Source organism: Erpetoichthys calabaricus, chromosome 4 (assembly GCF_900747795.2).
Source record: "Erpetoichthys calabaricus chromosome 4, fErpCal1.3, whole genome shotgun sequence".
Classification (NCBI taxonomy): Eukaryota; Metazoa; Chordata; class Cladistia; order Polypteriformes; family Polypteridae; genus Erpetoichthys; species Erpetoichthys calabaricus.
In genome coordinates this window covers 114,398,644-114,420,066 of record NC_041397.2, presented here as the reverse complement: position 1 = coordinate 114,420,066, position 21,423 = coordinate 114,398,644, and the positions used below count along the sequence as shown (strand labels likewise).

General features: G+C 38.8%; 2 protein-coding genes across 2 annotated transcripts in view; one reads left to right on the top strand and one right to left on the bottom strand.

Moving 5' to 3' along the window:
- Positions 1–21,423, top strand: part of alg11 (ALG11 alpha-1,2-mannosyltransferase) — a 357,044-nt gene that overhangs the window by 44,088 nt on the left and 291,533 nt on the right. The window lies entirely within an intron of this gene.
- Positions 1–21,423, bottom strand: part of LOC114650206 (serine/threonine-protein kinase Nek5-like) — a 78,444-nt gene that overhangs the window by 26,845 nt on the left and 30,176 nt on the right. The window contains exons 11-16 of the mRNA XM_028799694.2: positions 20,158–20,276; positions 14,206–14,336; positions 12,718–12,796; positions 2,560–2,676; positions 2,210–2,290; positions 201–305 (exon numbers count right to left, since the gene is read on the bottom strand). Coding sequence (XP_028655527.1) covers positions 201–305; positions 2,210–2,290; positions 2,560–2,676; positions 12,718–12,796; positions 14,206–14,336; positions 20,158–20,276 — 632 coding nt within the window. The remainder of the gene's footprint in view (positions 1–200; positions 306–2,209; positions 2,291–2,559; positions 2,677–12,717; positions 12,797–14,205; positions 14,337–20,157; positions 20,277–21,423) is intronic.

The following is a 21,423-nucleotide window of genomic DNA, read 5'->3' as shown; positions in this document are numbered from 1 at the left end:
AAAATAAGTTAAAAATGTTCCAAAAAGCTGGCAAGCAGGATAAAATATGTTACATTTCAATTAAGTGCTAGCACTGGATTTTCAACATCTTTCAAGTAGTAGTGAGCTTTGTTTTAATCTCCTACAGTGGTCTGTAATGAGTTCAAAATGAAAAAGAAAATGTTTAATCTACATTGAATGACCCATAAAATGCACTCTACCTCAGGGGATGCCTTTTTATTTCCATTACTAAGTGCTTCATCCAGAATCTCTTCTACTTTGATTGGTTTTACCAGATAGGTCTCAGCTTTTCCTGGTGGTTTATTCTGAAAACGTTTAGAAGGCATAATCAAAGATAGCTTCTCTCACTATTTGGCTCCTTAAACAATGAATATACTATATCAATGAATAAAGTCAACCTGCGTTTTTTATAAGGTGACTAAAGCAATCATGCATCTATACTTTACACAAAAAGTCTTTTCATGTGGAATATAAGCTCATAATATTTTATATGAGAAGACTTATTATACCATATTCTGCTAAAATCCTCTCTAGTTGCTTTGCATTGAAGACACGGTTTGTATTGCAGACCTGCTACTGTTTGTAAAGAACTTCTACAGTACCTATATTTGTGTGGGTTTTCTCTGGCTTCTCCGCAGTTTCCTTTCACTTTCTGGTGATGTGCATGTTAGGGTGACTGGAAATTAAATATTCCAGTATTAGTCAATGTGTGTATGAGTATGCCTTATTTAGGTTTGGTATCAGCCCTGTGCCTAACTGTGCTAGGGGAGGGTCTGAACCCTTCCAACACTAAAAGCGAATCAAGTGATACAGTAAATGGAGGAAATTATTTTTTATTTCATTTGTGAAAATACATGTGATGATGCTCAGAGTGAAAGATGCTATATAAACTGACAAGTCACTTTGTCAGGATGTCATGATAGGACAAGAGGCAGGTTGTATTCTCACATCCTACAGAATTTACTTTAGCTTTCATAGCCTCCCATAATATGTTTTATGTTGTTAAAGATTTTAGGCATACTATATACTTTTTTCCGGACGGAGTGGTGGCTCTGAGGCTAGGGATTTTCACTGGCAATTGTAAGGTTGCTGGTTCGAATCCTGTGAACGCCAAAAGTGACTCTACTTCGTTGGGCACTTCAGCAAGGCCCTTAACCTGCAATTGCTCCGCCCTGGGTATGATGTTAATCAGCATCCAGCCCTGCATGTAGGCCCTCCAACCTGCAGGGAAAAACCTGGAGGTGGTGGCAGAATTGGCACTCCAGCCACCATAAAAAAACTCACACTCTCCCACTCCATCTGAACTAGTGTGGTGCTGAGGTGTCACCCACTGCACGGTTGCACTCGGGTCCTAATCTGGAATCTGAGTTGGTTTGTTGGTGCGGCAATGCGCTGTATCAGTGTGTGCTCCTAACCTTTTTCTCTCTATATATTTTTCTGTATGTAAAAGGCAAAGACTAATTAAATAATGTTTAATTATGTTTAGTCCTATGATTGTTAAATAACAATACCATTTTAGCCAAATTGAGTATGACTAATGTTCCAATACATTTTGATTTATAATTTGAAAACACTTTTAAACAAAGCTTCTATTTTATCTTTCTATCTATATCTTCTTTTAAAGATATGGCAGAATTGCATCAAACCATCAAACCCTCTTGTTCTTTTCAGGGTTATAGGGAAACATGACCCATCCCAACAGCAAAGTGTACAACCCTTCTGCATACTTCGGCTTATCAACATACTGTGGAAGAAAAGATTTTCTCTGTTGGAAATCATCTGAACATGGGGAAGAAGAAATTTCACATCCCAGTCAAGCACTAGAGATTGAAGTCACCCTTAGACATATTATAGATAAAAATACAATTAACTTATCTTCAATCTAAATATCATATGTGAAGGCACACTTCATGAAATGTACTAAACAAAAGACTTTTAACACAGGATGTATATACCCTTAGCAGACTTCAAAACAATATTCCCTATTCACAACAAGGAGTTACTTTATAGAATTCATAAAGAAAATACAGACACTGTCTTTTGAGAGAGTTCACCTACCTGATACTTTAAAGTTGTTTTTAGTGTGAGATTTTATAAATAAATAAATAAACTTCGAAAAACCTTTATACCTTAGGGACTCAAGTTCCAGTATTGAAATATCAGATGACAAATTCTGTGACTCATTATAGTACAAACATTTGATCTTTACCTCCAGAACTGCTTTAGCCTTCATATCTTTCATTTCTCTATGATACTGTTGCCGTATGGCCTTCAGCTGTTTCAAGTAGTCCTTGAGAAAAAAAAAGAAACCTAATCAGATAATAGCACATGTTAAAACATCTCAGGATTTATAATGGCCAAGTATGAAAGGCACTGGCATTGTTTGAGTTCTTCTGTTACCTGATATTTTGAACATGTAATTGAACAGTTAAATTAATAATAATTCATTACTCCAACATTTGAATTTGGTGCATCCTCGCTTCCAGGTTTTTATCCTATTTCTTTTCCACAGACACTACTTATAGACTTCAGTTTTATTTACTATAAAATTTGACTCACCTCCTCATTAATTTGCTTTCCACCTTGTTTTCTTGGCACATCTGCAGGTGGGAGAGCTTTGGGGGACTGTGCTGGAACTCTGCGGTGATTAGCATCACCTGTAGAAGGACGCAGCCCCTGTAGCAGGTAACAGTCAATTTTATTTTAAAGCATTAACTGCTGAAGCTTGATTCTCCCACATAGCATCACAATCTGCTTACTCAAAAGTACAGTAATATGCTAACCAAACACCCAAGACACTGTGCAGCATTAAATCTGTTTATATGCTGTATCTAAAGAAAAGAATTACAATTATTGTATTAATTAATTTTTAAAAACTACAATGTGATTTAGACTTATTAAATAATAGTGTCTGCTTCTAAATAAAGCATAATAATAACAACCGGATGCATAGTTGTGCAAAATTTTGTTTGTTTTTTGTAGTACTAGGGTCTTGTACCATGTTAGCCACTATGAATATAGTGAGAAGTCAAGGAAAATGACACCCTTTATTGGCTAACTAAAAATATTATAAAATGCAAGCTTTCAAGTCAACTCAGGCCCCTTCTTCAGGCAAGATGTAATACAGAAACTGCAGTTGCCTGTGTTTATATACTGTACACACTAGGACAAGAAACAACATTGGTAAATCTTTAAATGAGACATCTTAAATGAAAAAAATTTATAGACCTCTTCAGGCTAAAATTCATTTATAAAGAGAGGAGAACAATATATAGTCAAGATCTTTGGATAAGATAACTGTCCAACAAAGTCTTTTGAAATTTCTGATGAGTTTTTCAATACAATGTGGGTCTGCAGACAGTTTGTCTGTGTCAGTCCGAGAGATGCAAACAATCCTCTGGACATAAAGCTCTTGTCTCTATTCAAACCATGTTGTAATGTGTTACATTTTAGCATGAGTTTAACTTCCCATTCTTTTTTCATATAATTCTCATGAAAATTTAAAAAAATCAAAAATGAAACCAACCCACAGGGCCCAAAGATATGATCATTAGGTTAATTGATGACTCTGTACTGGTTATGTTGGTTATATGTGTATGGGCATATTCATAAGTGTGTGTTCCATTTATTTTAATGAGTTTGGATCTGCTTTGTTTTCCTGTATTTTAACAAATCTGTTTCTGTATGTGTATGCATTATATAATTAGTAATTTGTAAAGCTGTAAATGCATTTTACCTGTGAGCCTGCACTCCTTGAGAAGCAATATACAAAAATAAACTGAATTGAATTTAACTGAATAACAGATGGACAGGCAAACATTACAAAGCAGATCAGTGCTTTATACCCAAGGAAAAAAGAGATTCTCTGAACAGCCTTTTTATGCTCACAAAATAAAAAAATGCTTGGGACATTTTGAAGTGACTTCTAGAAGTCCATCTTTAAAAATTCTTTGATCCCTTTATTTATTTTCAGGGCATAGATCAACTATTTTCTCAGCTGCAATCTAAACCTAAATTTCTTATTGAATAAATCTCCCCAGACACATAGACATGGGAAAAGAAGAAGAAGAAGAAGAAGAAAACTGTAAACTGGATAAACCAGAAGAAATATGAATTAATGATCTAGTTTAGAATATTGTAGCAGTTGAGGTTCTTATCCACCTCTTGAACCCTCAGGTACCACTCCAAACACCAGGTAAAAGTCCAAGACTCTTTTATTTTGCAATCACGTGCACAAAGCACCCTCCACTCCACTCCACACTACTCATATAAACCAATAATAAAGCACAATAATAATCACTCCTCCTCTCCCAGACACTTCACCACCCTACCTCCCAGCTCAGCTCAGTGTCTGGGCTTTCCCAGAGTCCTTTTATATTCCCTGACCCGGAGGTGTTCCTGCCCAATAGTCCACAAGTCCTTATTATTTCCGGGTTAGGGTAGAAGTCCTTTTCTTCAACCTGGAAGTATGTCATCTCTCCTGTTCACGTGACCAGGACGTACTTCCAGGTTATAGGGCACATACGAGTCCATGAGCCTCCCTACAGCGACTCCCGGTGGTCCCCAAGGTATCCATCAGGGCTGTGCATAAAAACTACATAGTCCATGAGGCCCAGCTGGAATTCAGGGCCCGTCCATGCTGTCGGGAGAGCTCCTCCTGGCGGCCTGGGGGTGAGGGCTGGAATATGAAGCTGGCCATCCATCACAATCCCCCCCACCTTAGCGACGACAACTGGGGCGGAGCGTCCAGCCCCGCGAGGGATGTCCTCCTCCAGGAGGACGCGTCAGTCGGGCCTCGGCCGTGTTGTCTAGGGCCCCCAGAGAACCTAGGGGGAACGGTGTATTGTCTGTCTCTCTGTTCCCCTGTCCTCCGAGGACAACTTCGCCAAACGTGGCCCGGCTGATGACAGTTGTAACACCGTCGTCGTCCTCCCGGTTGTCTTTCTCCCTGAGACCGGAAACATCTCGGGAATTCTGTCAACTCTGCCCTTTCCTCCGCCAAGGGAGGTTTTATGGCCGCCTCGCTGCTCTCAGCCCGTTTGTCCATCTTGTCAGGAGACCCGCGTTTTATTTTGGGGATCTCCTGCTTATTCTGGGGCTTGTGCACAGCTTGAGTCTCTCTATTGGTAAAAGAGAGCCTCTTTGCTGTCAGCACACCCGTTGACCTTCGCTTCTTAGGAGGCGGCGTCCTCAGCACCGTATCGCTCCGGGTAACAGCACTTTTCAGCTGTATCGGTTCGATTGGCGCTTCCCCCGCCCCTCCGGTTACCAGCGACAACTCCCTTATAACACAGGTCGGGGTCTGGAGGTCCGAATCGCTCCGGGAGGCCGCGTCATACGCTTGCCCCGGCTCGTTCGTTCCTTTCCCCGACCACTCGGTTATCGTGCCACAATTACTTGTCGGGTTCGCAGTGACTTGGCACCCGCTACTTATTAATTGCGGGCCCGGATCGCACTGCGTCCCCTTATGATATACGGTACGGCTTACCTGTACCGCCGAATCAATCAAGACTGGGGCTTCTCGGCCTAATCGCCGCAGGTATTCCAGTAGTCCTTTCAGCGGCGCCTCGGCTGTAGCTCCCAGCTCTTCCACACGTTCCACAAGTATATACGGGCTCAAGGTACTTCTCGAGGTCCTGCACGTCCACAAAGTTATTTACTTCGGCCGGAGGTAATTTCGCTTCCGCCTTCTCCTTACCTGCCGGCCGGGAGCCCATGAGCATGTCCACTTCTGGCACGTGTTCTGCTGGGTCGCACAAAGGCTCCTGGGACTTGGAGTCCGAAGAGGATCGGGTGGCCTCCAACGGCCGACTGCGATCTGCCTTTTCTAATTTGTCGGCAGACCGTTCAGTCACATTCCGCTCCTCTTCCTCTTTATTTAATTCCGGCGCTGCTTCGCTCGCCTCCCCCTTCCTTTTCAGGGAGCTCAGAACCATCAGGGAAATAATGACCTCACCGAAGGACCCAAACTGACCTTCTCCGTCCCGGCATCCATCGCGCGAGGTCACGTGGTCGTATCCCTCGAATGGGCTCGTTGCTTGCCGACTCCTAGCCTGGCCTGCCTTCTGGTTATCGCGGCCATCTTGCTGAGGTATGAGGCAGGCATCCAACCCACCGCTTTTTTTCTGGAAGCAGGCTTCTGCAAAATAGGAATAAAAACTCCCCGGCACTTCGGGCGTTTTCCCGGCACATACCTCCAGACTAGGCAGCGGTGTTCCCAATCTATTTAGGGATTCCGGCGTGTCCGATGGCTGACAGCGTTCCTGCTGTTGCGCCACTCGAGCTCGTTCAGCCTTTATCAGTGCCCAGTCCTCCTCACTCCCAGTCAGGTAAGTCCAGGTCTTCTCGGCTTCTGTCAGGGTCTGCACCCACTTAGTACGCCCATTCTTTTTTCCGGATTTTTTCCCCATCGTGGTCTGAAGTTTAGCAAAGCTCACAGTCGCAGCGCTCTCTGTAGTGGGAGGTGTTTGCACCTCCGTGCGTTGAAGAGGGACCTTCTTAGGGTTTCCTGCCCACACAATATTTGTTTTAAATGCAGGTTTTCTGCCAACAGACGGCCAGATAATCCTGCCGACTACGCCAGTGTAGCAGTTGAGGTTCTGATCCACCTCTTGAACCCTCAGGCACCACTCCAAACACCAGGTAAAAGTCCAAGACTCTTTTATTTTGCAATCACGTGCACAAAGCACCCTCCACTCCACACTACTCATATAAACCAATAATAAAGCACAATAATAATCACTCCTCCTCTCCCAGACACTTCGCCACCCTACCTCCCAGCTCAGCTCAGTGTCTGGGCTTTCCCAGAGTCCTTTTATATTCCCTGACCCGGAGGTGTTCCTGCCCAATAGTCCACAAGTCCTTATTACTTCTGGGTCAGGGTAGAAGTCCTTTTCTTCAACCTGGAAGTACGTCATCTCTCCTGTTCACGTGACCAGGGCGTACTACCAGGTTATAGGGCACATACGAGTCCATGAGCCTCCCTACAGCGACTCCCAGTGGTCCCCAAGCTATCCAGCAGGGCTGTGCATAAAAACTACATAGTCCATGAGGCCCTGCTGGAATTCGGGGCCCGTCCATGCTGTCGGGAGAGCTCCTCCTGGCGGCCTGGGAGTGAGGGCCGGAATATGAAGCCGGCCATCCATCACAATATCAACAATCAACTTTTAACCTACTTATTTCAATAAATGAAGGGAGGCTGCTAGCACCTTCAGGTGCAAGACAGAAACCCACTCATACAAAAATGCACAACCAATATCAATCATACTATAATTAAGAGTTACAATTAAATTAACATTTGTGCCTTTGTAATTTGCCAAATGAAATAATAAAATGGATGGCACAGTGGGTAGCGCTGCTGCCTCGCAGTTAGGAGACCTGGGTTCGTTTCCCAGGTCTTCCCTGCGTGGCGTTTGCATGTTCTCCTCGTATCTGCGTGGGTTTCCTCCAGGTACTCCGGTTTCCTCCCACAGTCCAAAGACATGCAGGTTAGGTGCATTGGCGATTCTAAATTGCCCCTTGTGTGTGCTTGGTGTGTGTGTGTGTGCCCTGCGATAGGCTGGTGCCCTGCCCGGGGTTTGTTTCCTGCCTTGCGCCCTGTGTTGGCTGGGATTGGCTCTAGCAGACCCCCGTGACCCTGCAGTTAGGGTATAGCAGGTTGGATAATGGATGGATGGATTAAAATAATAAAATAATATAAAAAACTAGCCAACCCGTGGCGTAGCATATGCCACATAATTATGTATTGATGGGTGAACACTTCCTGAAAGACACAGTTGTCCAAATGGGGCTGGTTTTGAGGATACGACTGTAGGTGAATGAAAAGATGTTACTCTGGAGAGGGCAACATACAATACAGCGTTTTACATGCTGCATACAGCGATTCACATCGAAGCATAGACACTGCTAAGACCATGGGATACCCCTCGCAAACTGTTTTACATGCTGCATACAGCGATTCACATCCGAGACAAATATGATTCTTCTTAGATGGTGCTGTCGCGTCCACCCTTGCTCTCGAAGCATACACACTGCTTGGTCATGTGCCCGCTCGCAAGAGGAACTAACAGAGACCCACACACCAACTCTAAGACCATGGGATACCCCTCGCAAACTGTTTTACATGCTGCATACAGCGATTCACATCTGCGACAAACAAACGTTTACACAACGCATACAGCGATTCACATCCGCGACAAACATGCCTCTTCTTAGATGGTCCTGCCGCGTCCACCCTCGTTCTTGAAGCATACACAAGAGCAACTCACGGAGACCCACCCACCAACTCTAAGACCATGGCGTGTAAAACAATTTGCGATGGTGGACGCGGTCATGCGTCATAACCGAAAAGAATGCAGTGGAACCTCGGTTCACGACCATAATTCGTTCCCAAACTCTGGTTGTAAACCGATTTGGTCGTGAACCGAAGCAATTTCTCCCATAGGATTGTATGTAAATACAATTAATCCATTCCAGACCATACGAACTGCATGTAAATATATATTTTTGTAAGTTTTTAAGCACAAATATAGTTAATGAAACCATAGAATGCACAGTGTAATTGTAAACTAAATGTAAAAACATTGAATAACACTGAGAAAACCTTGAACAACAGAGAAAACTAACACTGCAATAGTTTGCGCTATAGCAACAAAAAATAAACATTTGAAAAAATATGTAATTTAATAGACCACCAAGAAAAGTAACATTTCAAAAATGTACACTACGAACCGATCGCTGTAAACAGAAGTGAAAACAAAATCAAGCCCAGTGCATTCTTTAACTGCCTTCCTACCTTATGAGTCCAGCCCTCTCTCTCACTCGCGTTGCCTGTGTGTGTGCGCGGCTCTCTCTCTGGTGCTGCCTGTGTGCGTGCGTGGCTCTCTCTCTCGCTGCCTCTGTGTGTGTGTGCATCTGTCTCTCTCTGGCGCTGCCTGGCTCTCTCTCTGGCGCTGCCTGTGTGTGTGCGTCTGTCTCTCTCTCGCGCTGCCTGTGTGTATACCTCTGCCTCTCTCTGGCGCTGCCTGTGTGTGTGCGTGGCTCTCTCTCTCGCTGCCTCTGTGTGTGTGTGTGTGCATCTGTCTTTCTCTGGCGCTGCCTGTGTGTGTGTGCGGCTCTCTCTCTCGCGCTGCCTCTGTGTGTGTGTGTGTGTGTGTGTGTGTCGCACAGGAAATGCACAGGGAGAGACTGAACCTCACAAGAGCAACTAACAGAGACCCGCCCACCAACTGTAAGACCATGGGATACCCCTCGCAAACTGTTCTACACGGCGCATACAGCAATTCACATCCGCGACAAACATACTTCTTCAGAGGTGCATGTGGAGTGTAGCAGAGATGAAAGCGAATGACGCTCTGCTCTGTGAGTTGCTGCATCCGAGTTGGTGGTCGTGGCTCTGCGAGTTGTCGTCGTATCCAATGGTCTTAGAGTTGGTGGGCGTGGCTGTCTTGCGTGCTTTCCATGGGTGGCTACTTGTCAGCGGTGCGTGCTTTCCATGGGTGGCTACTTGTCGGCGGCCCCCCTCTGGAGCCAGGCCTGGAGGTGGGGCTCGTTGGCGAGCGCCTGGTGGCCGGGCTTGCACCCATGGGGCTCGGCCGGGCACAGCCCGAAGAGGCAACTGGGTCCCCCTTCCCATGGGCTCACCACCCTATAAAACCAACTTATGTAATTCATGATTCTGGTGAGTAAAAGACTATTTTGGTATCATTGGGCACAAATGGGGAACCAGCCATGGATGGGACACTAGTGTTTTGTAAATTGCTTTTTGATAATGCTCATTAATAATGGCATGTAATAAAGATTCACTGTGTTTTTTCCCCGCTAGCACATTAAGACTGAAAAAGCACTATAAGGCACTTTTAGAATTTGCAGGCAATTTTACCATTTGACTGTATCCATGAAATGCACTTTTAATAAGCTGATATTCAGACTGCCATACAGCTTTTTTCTTAATCTACATTTACCATTTCAAGATCATGAACAACCATACCTTAGCATGGTAGCCTTAGGCATAACGCAGGTGCCAATCCTGGATGGAGTTCAAAATGCGCATAATTTTTGTTTTGCTGGGGCTTATTGCTAATAAAATTAATAAATGTGTATACCGAAGGCATAATATTAGATTCATACTGGATTCTGAGAGCAGTGCAGTATGTAGATTTATTAATAAAACAACAATCCAACACAAATTCCATGTAGTTTATCACTGCTTATTTCAAAGCAAATTTGAAGAGACAAGTATGTATTTCAGTGATATCATATTAACACATATGAGCCTTACAGGCTCTCATTTAACATGAAGAGGTAACCTAAGCTCCCCTTCCTGTCTGTTAGTCAGGAGCTATAAAAGGAAGGGATTTAATGTCAATGCCACATGAAAGCAAGACCCCGGAGGTGTCTAATAATGTCAGACAAGACAGGATGAGCAACTTTATTGGCAGCAGCAACTGCTAACTGTGTTGTGTAAATCAGTCTAGTTAATGCAATGAACCTGTTTGAACAATTCAATAATGTGTACGACAGATGAGATTTTGTGGCTTTCGACTATCCTTCACAATGCCATATCAGATGTTGCCAAAAAATATTTTGTCTATTACATGATACATTAATTTTCCAAGTAAAATACTACAGCATATTATAATTAATTTTACTATTAATTTTACTAATATCTCACTCCATTTATATTGAAAGGTTAGAGGATGGATCGCAAGTTAATTGAAGAGTACGATTATACACACACAAACACATATAACCACATCAGACTAATTCACATTTCCAGTTTATCTAAACTATGGGAGGATCACACCTGTGGTCACATACTTATCATAAAAAGAGAGAGGGAGCAAAAATAATACACTACACTACACCACAAAAAATGACTGAGTTTGGCCACTTTCAATACCTCACCATCATTAGTATTCCTAGATTCAAATGTATCAAGAAACCTGGTCTTGGATACACAGTTTAGATGTTGCTTTCAATACTAGTTAATATCATTGTGGACTTGTTTAATTTTTTTTCCTCCATTTAGATTCATAGAGCATACTTGTGCTACTTGAAATAATAGCAATATGAATGTAATTTGTTTGCTATTTGGATTAATGAAAAGGTGAATGTAATTGCTTGAAACTTGTATTTGTAGTATTTCATTTTTCATAAATCCTCAGATGTAATAATAACAATAATAATAAAAAAAATTAAGCAATCAACATCCATCCATCCATCCATTTTCCAACCCGCTGAATCCGAACACAGGGTTACGGGGGTCTGCTGGAGCCAATCCCAGCCAACACAGGGCACAAGGCAGGAAACAATCCTGGGCAGGGTGCCAACCCACCGCAGAGCAATCAACATGACAATATGAATTATCATCCATTGTTTACTATCATCTAAGAAGTGGTTGATATTACACTTCAGTACTCACTAATGGCTTGCTAAAAACGTTTTCTGTAGTCACTTTCATGTTTGAAATTTTTTCTGACATCATCCACTAGTAGATAATTAAATTGATGATCTCTACATGTGTAAACAGAAAACAGTAATGGGGAATGTTTAAATATGAATATTACATTTTGATTGCATAGACATTTTGATTATATTATTATATGTTTATGATTGTGGCTGCTTTTGTAAGATTATGATTTTGCAGTCACCATCACTCTAGGCTAGCTATATGTATTAGGGTGACAGATCATGTACAGATCCACCCTTATACAGGTAAATGGCCTCTATCAACTAATCGACTCAAAAGCATCTGTTCTGGAGTTTTCAAATAAATCTTATGCAACATATCTCTAGCATCTCTCCAGGATTGGGGAGTGAGGGTGAGGTGTTTCTGGAGTGGAGCAATTGGCCTAATGGCTCCATAGACAGCTCCTTTGATAATGCCACTAAACACGGAACAACAATACATACATAAACAGAGCATGCTTGACAATGAAGGAACCTAATCTGAGAATTAAACTTGCTTCCAAGCGAGGAAATAACACTACTCAATGCAAATAACACAAAGATAAATACCAAAAGTAAATAACACAAATGAATTGAACAATATTCTTATAAAATCTTTTTATTTTGCACAATAAAACACAAAGTGCAAATGGAAGGTATTTGAGCTAAACCTAACAATTGGAATGTCAAAGAAGACAACACCACCATCCTATTACTATTGTTATAAAAAGCCTTCTATTAATATGAATACGTTATTCTACCTAGAAATGACTAATGTTATTGTAATAAATGTTTAAAGTGGCAGAATGAAACATCAAGTCCACACACAAATTTCCTCACCTCCAAATTTTTCACTTCAAGTATTTTGTTATAATATATATTCCCTTTATACTGATTATTTGTAAATGAAGAAGATAAAAGTTATCCATTCTTAAATCGTTAATGTAAGTAATATGTCTACTGTTAAAAGCAGCAGCAGACTGGTATTCCTCCTCATCAACTAAACAATTTATGTTAAAAGAGAAAGCTCTGCCATTTGGGTGCCAACATTTATCATTTACCTGGATCTGCAGTCTGCATTCTGTTTTCCAGATTGCTTTGCTGATGTAAACATTGAATGACAAGATTTCTGTCTCAGCCTGTGATATATGCTTTTTTGGCTTTATTCTTATAGTTTTAACTCTTATACTTTTGACTTTGAATATTATTATTATTATTTTGTACAGATATTATGCCAGGAAGTTGATACAGCTTTAAATGAATGCTTACCAGCTGCTTTTCTATTTTAATTTTATTCTGGTTTGCTTCATGTCGTCTTTGCAGGAACTCATCATTATTAACAGCAGGCCTATTAAAACAGAACACAGTACCAGGAGTGTATGTAGGCAGTACAGCATCCATAAAATCAGATTATACAATGAAGACAACAAATTACAACAGCATTTGTTGCCTTGGGTTTGGCAAACTCTTGCACACTACACATTAACCAAAAAGCACATCAAAAGTTTTAAAATGTAGAAAATTATATTCCATTGTATAAATATATTATATAATAAAGGCACATTTTGAACATCAAATTGAGAATTATGAATTATGAAAGGAAATACCCAAGATGACAACATACTGTATATATAGTATGTATCCATCCATATCTTCCATTATAGATTATTTCATACAGCACTGATTGTGTCTGTGATCTACATGAACTATTAAATATATAGTCATGAGTAAAATAACACTAACCAATTATCTCATATACTATATTTTAGTACATTTTTCATTACACGGTCACTAAGACCAGTCCCATCTAAAGTAAATTCAAGACAACAATGAGTCATGAACAAGACATCGGGCTATCAGTAGGCAGTTTATAGCCAACTTAACACATACATTTTTAGGTGGCAGTCAGAGTGCCTAAAGAAAACTAGTACTAACATGGAGTGGTTGACAGAAGGTAAATCATTATTTAAACACAAATACTGAAACTGTGAGGCAGATGGCCTAAACAGTCATTGAATATTGTATCAAACGTAAACCATAAATTAAAGATATCATTTGTTAATTTGTCTCAAGTGTATAAGTCTGTGTTAAAGCAATGACTTTATATTTTTGTAAGTTTATAATCAAATGGGATCTAAAATAAAATATTTTTAACTCATATAATAATTCTCTCCATATACAAATTGTATTTACTGTCATATAAAGAGTATACAGGTACTAGTACAGTACATAAACAATATACATGGGCCAGATAAAAAAAAAAAACAAAACTTAAATATTAAATTGCACTACTATGGTGAACACCTGCCTGAAGAAGGGGTCTGAGTTGCCTCGAAAGCTTGCATATTGTAATCTTTTTTAGTTAGCCAATAAAAGGTGTCATTTTGCTTGGCTTTTCTCTACATTCATAATGGCTAACACGGTACAACACCCTAGTACTATTTTTATTACAAAATTTTCATCCTTTTGAAGACACTTACTTTATGTAGCACTCGTCCTGAATACTCATTGTTCTGTTAATTTCTGCTAATGATGCTATTTCATTCCTCCAGTCCGTATCTTTGAAGAGCAGTAGTCATGCATTTACTAACCTCACCTCAATTAAAAAGCTAAGCACAGAAAATTGGTTTAAAGTAAAAAACTTGTTCTTTAGCAAGACATAGAAAAGCAGCTCAGTCACTTTCACATAGCAGTTTCACAAATAATAATTATTACAAATTTCTTTGACTATGCACCAGTTCTGATTTTATGACCTACCTATGATATGGGTTGGCAACATTGAAGTGGTAGGCTCCTTGACGATTCATATGGTGCTGTGGTGTCTGCTGTTCAAGCACTTTTTTCTGTAACATGTCTAGCTCAGCATGGTAATGTTCATAAGGCTTGTGCTTAGGGGTGTGAATAAAAACAGTTTTAACATTTAGCTGATTTCAAGTTGATTATAATTTAGTAAATAAGAAACAACACCTAAGCTCCGTCCCTTCTCCCCCTTATAGCGTCAATCAAATTGCGCTTTACAGAGAAAAAAATATTTCACCATAGCTTCCTTCAGAAATTGCAGGTGAATTCTATAAATTCATATATCAAAACTGAATCAAATCAAATGTTATAGCAAAGTGACCTGTGATAGACCCACGTAATAAGTTTTGTAACCCTTCCTTACTGGTTGAACTTTGAAGTACTATTTGGAGAATACTATACTGTAGAAATTTGTAAATTCAGAGCATTATTACCGTTAGAAATGTAGGCCTTTTATTTAGAGAAATTGCAAAAAAATCAAAGTGTCAGTGAGTACGGTGTCCTACACAATCCAAAGGCAATTGGAAACTAGAAAAAACTCTGATAGGAGGAGATCTGTCAGCTTGCGACACAGGCACCTCAGAGCACAACTGCACAACTCACAAGCACAGCTTAACAGTGGTCGAAAAAAAGCAAATCTCAATTTCTTTCAATGTGAGGAGGAGACTTTGTGCTGCACAGGGCGTATAACAGTAAGAAAGTTTTTCCTTAAATAACAAAATAGGACCTTGAAATACCCCCTGTGGACAAGTGCAGACTGGAAAAAAGACTTATGGACCGATGAATCAAAATTTGAAATCTTTGGTTCATCACACAGAGTGTTTGTATGCTGTTGAGTTGGTGAAAAGATGGTTCCTCAATGTGTGACACCAACTCTCAAACATGAAGGAGGAAGTGTGATGGTCTGGGGTTCTTTTGCTGGAGGCAGAGTTGGTGACTTGCACAGAGTGAGTGGCATTCTGAATCAAAAGGGTTAACACAGTTTGGCTGTTATATCAGCAAAAGGTGGTTACTTTGATGAATCAAATATTTGAATAAAATTTTGTACACTTAATGATTCCTTGACTTATTTTTTATTTGCCATTATTTATTTTTCTATGCTTTGATTTCATGAGGTGTTCTAAAACATTTGACTGGTAGTATAGCTTCCTTGACAAAGTGCATATTGATACTTTAATTAAAAATTGCACAACTGAATCAAGTACTATAAAATAGCAAAGTGATCCATAAAGCCTACATCTCAGACTCTGTCATTATTTTTGGGGTTACTTTTCTCACCTTCTGTCCACTTTTATACTTTCAGTCTTTGAAGGCGACTCTCTCAGAATGCCTCCTATGCCTTTCTTCCTCCTTGTGTGTCTCACACTCACACTTCCACTTTTGAACTTATCACCAAAGCCAAACTGACCAGTCAGATTACTCTGAGGGACTGGACATACACACAGACCTTACTGTTTCATTATATAGTAGATGTGGAACTACACTTAATATGACTGGATTTAAAACCTCTGCATCCTACTTAGTTAGAAAGGGAATAGTGCTGTGTTTCGGGCAGTGATATAAGAAAAAATATATTAAGCAGGTCATTTTGTTTCACAGGTTTGGTTTAACATCTCGTATTTTAGCAAGTGGTTCCCCAACTTTTCTTTACAGTATGTACTTGTTATGTGAACATGTCTTTTCATTTTCATATTACATAAGCACATCATGCATTTGAAGACTGTGAATTCTTTTTCCTTATGAAATAGCCTTGAAGTGATAAACATTTGGTAAATTGAACTTTCTTTTAAAAGTTCATTCACTTATTTTGGATTTGTTCAATTAAGAAATGAGTGCATGTGTGTGTGTAAACTAAAAACTGGTGTACTCTGTGTTGCATAAATAGGTCTTATCTAGTTTAATAAACCTAATTCCAACCCACAATTTTGAGTTACTGTAATTTGACAATAAATACAAAGTTCTGTGAAAATATTTGCATGGTTCTAATTTCCTATACTAAATGTTTTCCAAATTATTTGGATTTTAGCATCTCTTATTAGTAAAATAGGGAAACTTGGGCTTCTACTGATATTTCATTTTATTTGTACTTCATTTGTTTCCAAGTGTTTGTTTTTCCTCTTATATTAAATATATTTTTGTCTTTTTCGGTGTCTTCATTTCTTAAACAGGGTGACTTTTTAGGAAGCCCTTAATACACTCAGACAACCAATAGTAGTTTTTTGTTATACTCAAATTTACTGGCCATCTACAAAAATCCCAGGTGTTACTCAGAATGTAAAGTGTGTAATGATAAGTTGATATGTCCATATTTCACTACTTTCTACTTGCTAATTATTCTCATAAAGCTGTACAACAATTCTTTTGCAAAAATTTTTTACAGATTTTTCTAAACATTCTTATTGGATAAAAACAATTTCTAGACTCCTCATTTTCTACATCAGTGGTTCTCAAACTCAGTTTTTGGGAACTCCAATGGATGCCAGATTTTGCCCCAACCAGTTTACCAGTATTTTTGCTCTAGCTTTAAATGCTTAACTCTCCTCTTCCATTTTCCTTTTAATCTGCCTCTTTTATGTGTAATTTGCTCCCTTAACTGTATCCTAATATTAACAATTACCAATGAGCAGAGAAGACACTTGGAAAAATGACACTGAAAACTGAAAGTCTGCAAATACTTCAAGCAACTAACTTACCCATTATTAAATAATAGATTAAATAATCTTAAAATTGAAAATGCAAAATGATGTTGATGATGAAAACCTTAAAAAAGATTTTTTTAAAAATCACTCCGAAACCTTTTCCCCTTGGATCTCTGAGGGCTCCAAAAGGAACAGTACTGTTTTTGTATACTTTTTTAACCATGAGCAAAATGTTTGTTATGGATTCTTTCTTCTTGAAAAGAAATGTAATAACAGCCCATAGTTTAAAATGCACATTAATGCATAATTCTATTTTGAGAATCAACTGTGCATGTGCTAGGTAAAATATTATTTCATGGCACTGCAGCAGCAAGTGGGACATTACAAATTAATATGAGTTACAAATATTTCCTACTAATTTTAACTGAAGCGTGAAAAGAAATGTGTTAATTATAACACTTATATATTTATATCTTTAAATATTATTGGAATAAAAAATTTTTGCTTAACATACAGTAGCATTTGGACAGAAGCAAAGATCATTACTGGACTTGTGCTGCATATGAAAAAATTTGTAAAGACATATACAGTATGTCAGTAAGGTGTGCCCTACTATAGAAGACTCTACAGTGGAAAAGTGTTTCTAACCTTTTAAGTCTATATTTTCTGTTTGATTTTTTGCTATACATTCTTCATTCCCTAGAGGAAATTGTACTGTCGCATGACCTATAAGGGGGTCACAGCAAAGGGTCAACAATTGTACAGCACACCTGGAGCACTTTTTCAGGTTAAGGGCCTTGCTCAAGGGCCCAACAGAGTAAGGTCCCTTCTGGCAGTAATAGGATTGGAACCAACAACCTTCTAGATACCAGCGCAGATCTTTAGCCACAGAGATAATTGGTGATAGGGTCAAAAATTTGCTACGGAGTTAAATTCACATTGTGATTCTATGATATTCAAAATGCCCAGAAAAGATAATTTTAGTATGGTGTCTGTGTTTGGAAACCTATGTACAATGATAACTTCTGAAAAACAAGTTGCATCATGTTTTCCTTGTTACATGCTCCAGGTCAATTGATTTTGGTATAGTTTGGTCCAGTACTTATTTGTATAGCCTTAAAAATGGTTTGACCTATGTCTAATGATAACTGTGTTAAAAATTGCTTAATTTAACCTGGATTTTTTGTTTAGTCATAGAACCAAGCCTACTGATTTGTAAAAATATGCATGAGTAGTTTTTGAGATACATTATTTAAATATGCATCTATGTACACATGGAAGCATTGTATATGCAGGCATACGCACACATGTACTCACACACTCAAACATATTTATAAGTGAAGATAGCTGACAGTTTTTTGACAAATCAGAGGACATGCTAGCTGATGAAGAGAAAGAAATGAACACAAACACACACACCACAACAGATCTGCAAAGGTCGATGTGGACAGGGGCTTTAAGCTACCCTGTATCAATCTGTCTATTAGTAAAGCTTGTTTATTCATTTGGCCCAATGTGATTAGATTCAAATTAAATATTAATTCAATTGTTCACTTCATTCAGTTTCCTGTTCATTTTGCTCTATGTGTTCATAATAAATATAAGATAATATACTTGATTATATATTATTGTAGAGTAAAATCAATTGTATTATATTGTAAAACCTTCAGCTGAGTGATTTTTCCATGTTAACATTAAAGTAAAATTTACATGGAAGTACTGTATGAACTATTCCATATTGATTTTTTATTATATTATCAGATTATTAATCTTAATCTACTTTTTTCAAATATCTATGTATCATTTCAAAGTACAGTCAATCTCTGGGTACACACACTAATGTAGTAAGTATTTAAACCCAACTGTTAAGGTGCAGAAACCCTGGAGGCAATGATCGACTATAACACCTCAAAAGGATGCACACTTTCTATTTACAATGCTGAACATTAACATTTAGTGGATAAACACAGGAGGTGGCAAAAATATATAAGGTGACATTCTTAAATGTGCTTAAACCAATTACAGGTTGCAGGGTGAAAAAATGCCCTCCCAACGTCTGGCATAAGGTAGGAACTAACTCTGGATCAACCACCAGTGCATCACAGGGCCGACACATGCATACATCTACACTTACATGGAGCCAATTTGGAAATTATCAGTCAACCTAACATGGGTAACTGTAAAATGTTAGAGGAAAACCAGATTACCACAGGAAAAAGATAAGGAAGAACAAACTGCACATAAATAATGTCTACAATGACTGGGTATGTGATGTGAACATAGGACAGAAATCTATGGTTGATTAAAAAAAGTCCTTTGTTCAGTGTTTTGAACCCCATTTCTGTATGAATGAGTTTATACTGTTTTAAACAATTTCCCATCAGACAATGCAAGAGACAATGCATTGATGGACAGAAGACAGAATAGTTGACAATCATCAACAATTTTTCATATTTATGTCCATGGACATAGTATAGAGAGTACTTCAACCCCCTGAATGGTCTATGGTAACAACTCATGTTGAAAATATTCTACTTGAATACCTGGTAGTATTGTATGCAATATATGGTCTGGGCACATATGTGAATTTGCATTCACTGACTATTCTAGCATTTGGCACATAATGTTTGTTAAAAAGAGAAAGAAAAGATGTCAACTGAATGAAGACTGGAAGAAACAAGACAAACTCGTTGAATTATATTTTCTTCCACAATCATTGCTTCCATATTTGAGTATTAGGATATCTACAACAATTGAAGACAGTGTGGCATAGTGATTAGAGCTTTGGACTTTGAAGGTCTTGTGTTCAAATCCCATTACTGACACAGTGTGACCATGAGCAAGTCACTTCACCTGCCTGTGCTTCAATTAGAGAAACAAAAGAAATGTAATCAATTATATCTCAAATGTTGTAAGTCACTGAAGAAAAAGTGTCAGCTAAGTAAGTAAAAAATAATAACTGAAGATCACCTGATGTGCATTTAAAGAGGTGATCAAGTACAAGTTGCGTTTAACTACTTGATGGAATGGTACACCTGGGAAACATCCATGTATTGGCCCTACATTCATAGGTTCAGCACAGCAGTTGGAGCATAAAAGTAAAGAACAGAGATTGCAAGCAAAGCAATAATGGGATTTCTACCTAAGCAGATATACATGGATTAATATAATTCATTTTGGTGGTTATTTACAATTACTGCAACACGGTTGCTTTGGGAAATAAAAAAAGAACTTCATTGAAAAGTTGTAGAAATTAATGAGTTTAACCTACTTTATAATCTTGCTGATAGATCTTGGCAGGAGGCTTCCATTCATTTCTGCGTGGATCTACTTTCTTTAAAGGGGTGCCTGGAGGTCTTGCCTGGGACCTGGGCTTATGACTTTTAACATCTATAATAAAAAACAAATGACTACTCAATTTCTTACAGCCATACTTACATATAATACAAGATACCAAAAGAACTGCTACAAGATTGGTACTTAAAATTCCATTGTGTGAGATAAAAACAAAATATTCTATGAAAGCAAGCAGCTTTAGTTCTTTTGAAAGTCTCCTGGAGTCCACTTTGATATGTCAAGGGGTATCTGATTTTTCCTACACACAACAAAATTCATTTATGAACAAAAATGTTGGCTGTAAAATAGTACTTAATTTATATGGTTGGCGTAATTATCAAAACAAATACCCATCTATATTCTGAACCTTTTTGGTTCACTGCTTTAGTACTGGGGTGGTGTACCATGTTAGCCATTATGAACGTAGTGACAAGTCAAGCAAAATGACACCTTTTATTGGCTAACTAAAAAAATTACAATATGCAAGCATTCGAGGAACTCAGGCCCCTTCATCTTGCCTGAAGAAGGGGCTTGAGTTGCCTTGAAAGCTTGCATATTATAATCTTTTAGTTAGCCAATAAAAGGTGTCATTTTGCTTGTTCACTGCTTAGAGACATATGGAGCAGCAGCATCACAAGCAAAGTTGGGAACCTGTTCTGGAAAGAATACCAGTCTAATGTCAGGCACATCAAAGCACACACCCACACTAGATGATTATAGAGTCGGTGGGACGTGGACAAAACTCCCAACTGTGACCAGACCAGAACCTGTGAGGCATCATCTCTAATCAGTATCCAAAAACAAACAGCAAAAATATTTTAAAATTAAACATTTTGCACTTAAAGCCAGAATAAATTACTGTTCTACGAACATTTAAAAATATAAATGAATAACTCACTCCAAGACCAGTTAATTTAACTAATTGTATGGTATATCCACTGAAGAGTTTTTTCAATGTAGACAAATAACTTTCATAGCACTAACTGTGATGGCAACACATGAGGGTTAACAGGAAAGCTGCTCATAAACACTCTATAGAAAAGTTAATCTGAAATACAAGTTACCTGTTTGCAGAAATGTTATTTTTTTGTAATCAAGACGGCTCAGTGCTTAGAGCTGCTGCCTCACAGCTGGGTGATTACCAGCATGGTCAATGTCTGGATTTTGCAATTGTCCTGTATATACTGTATATGCATATTTT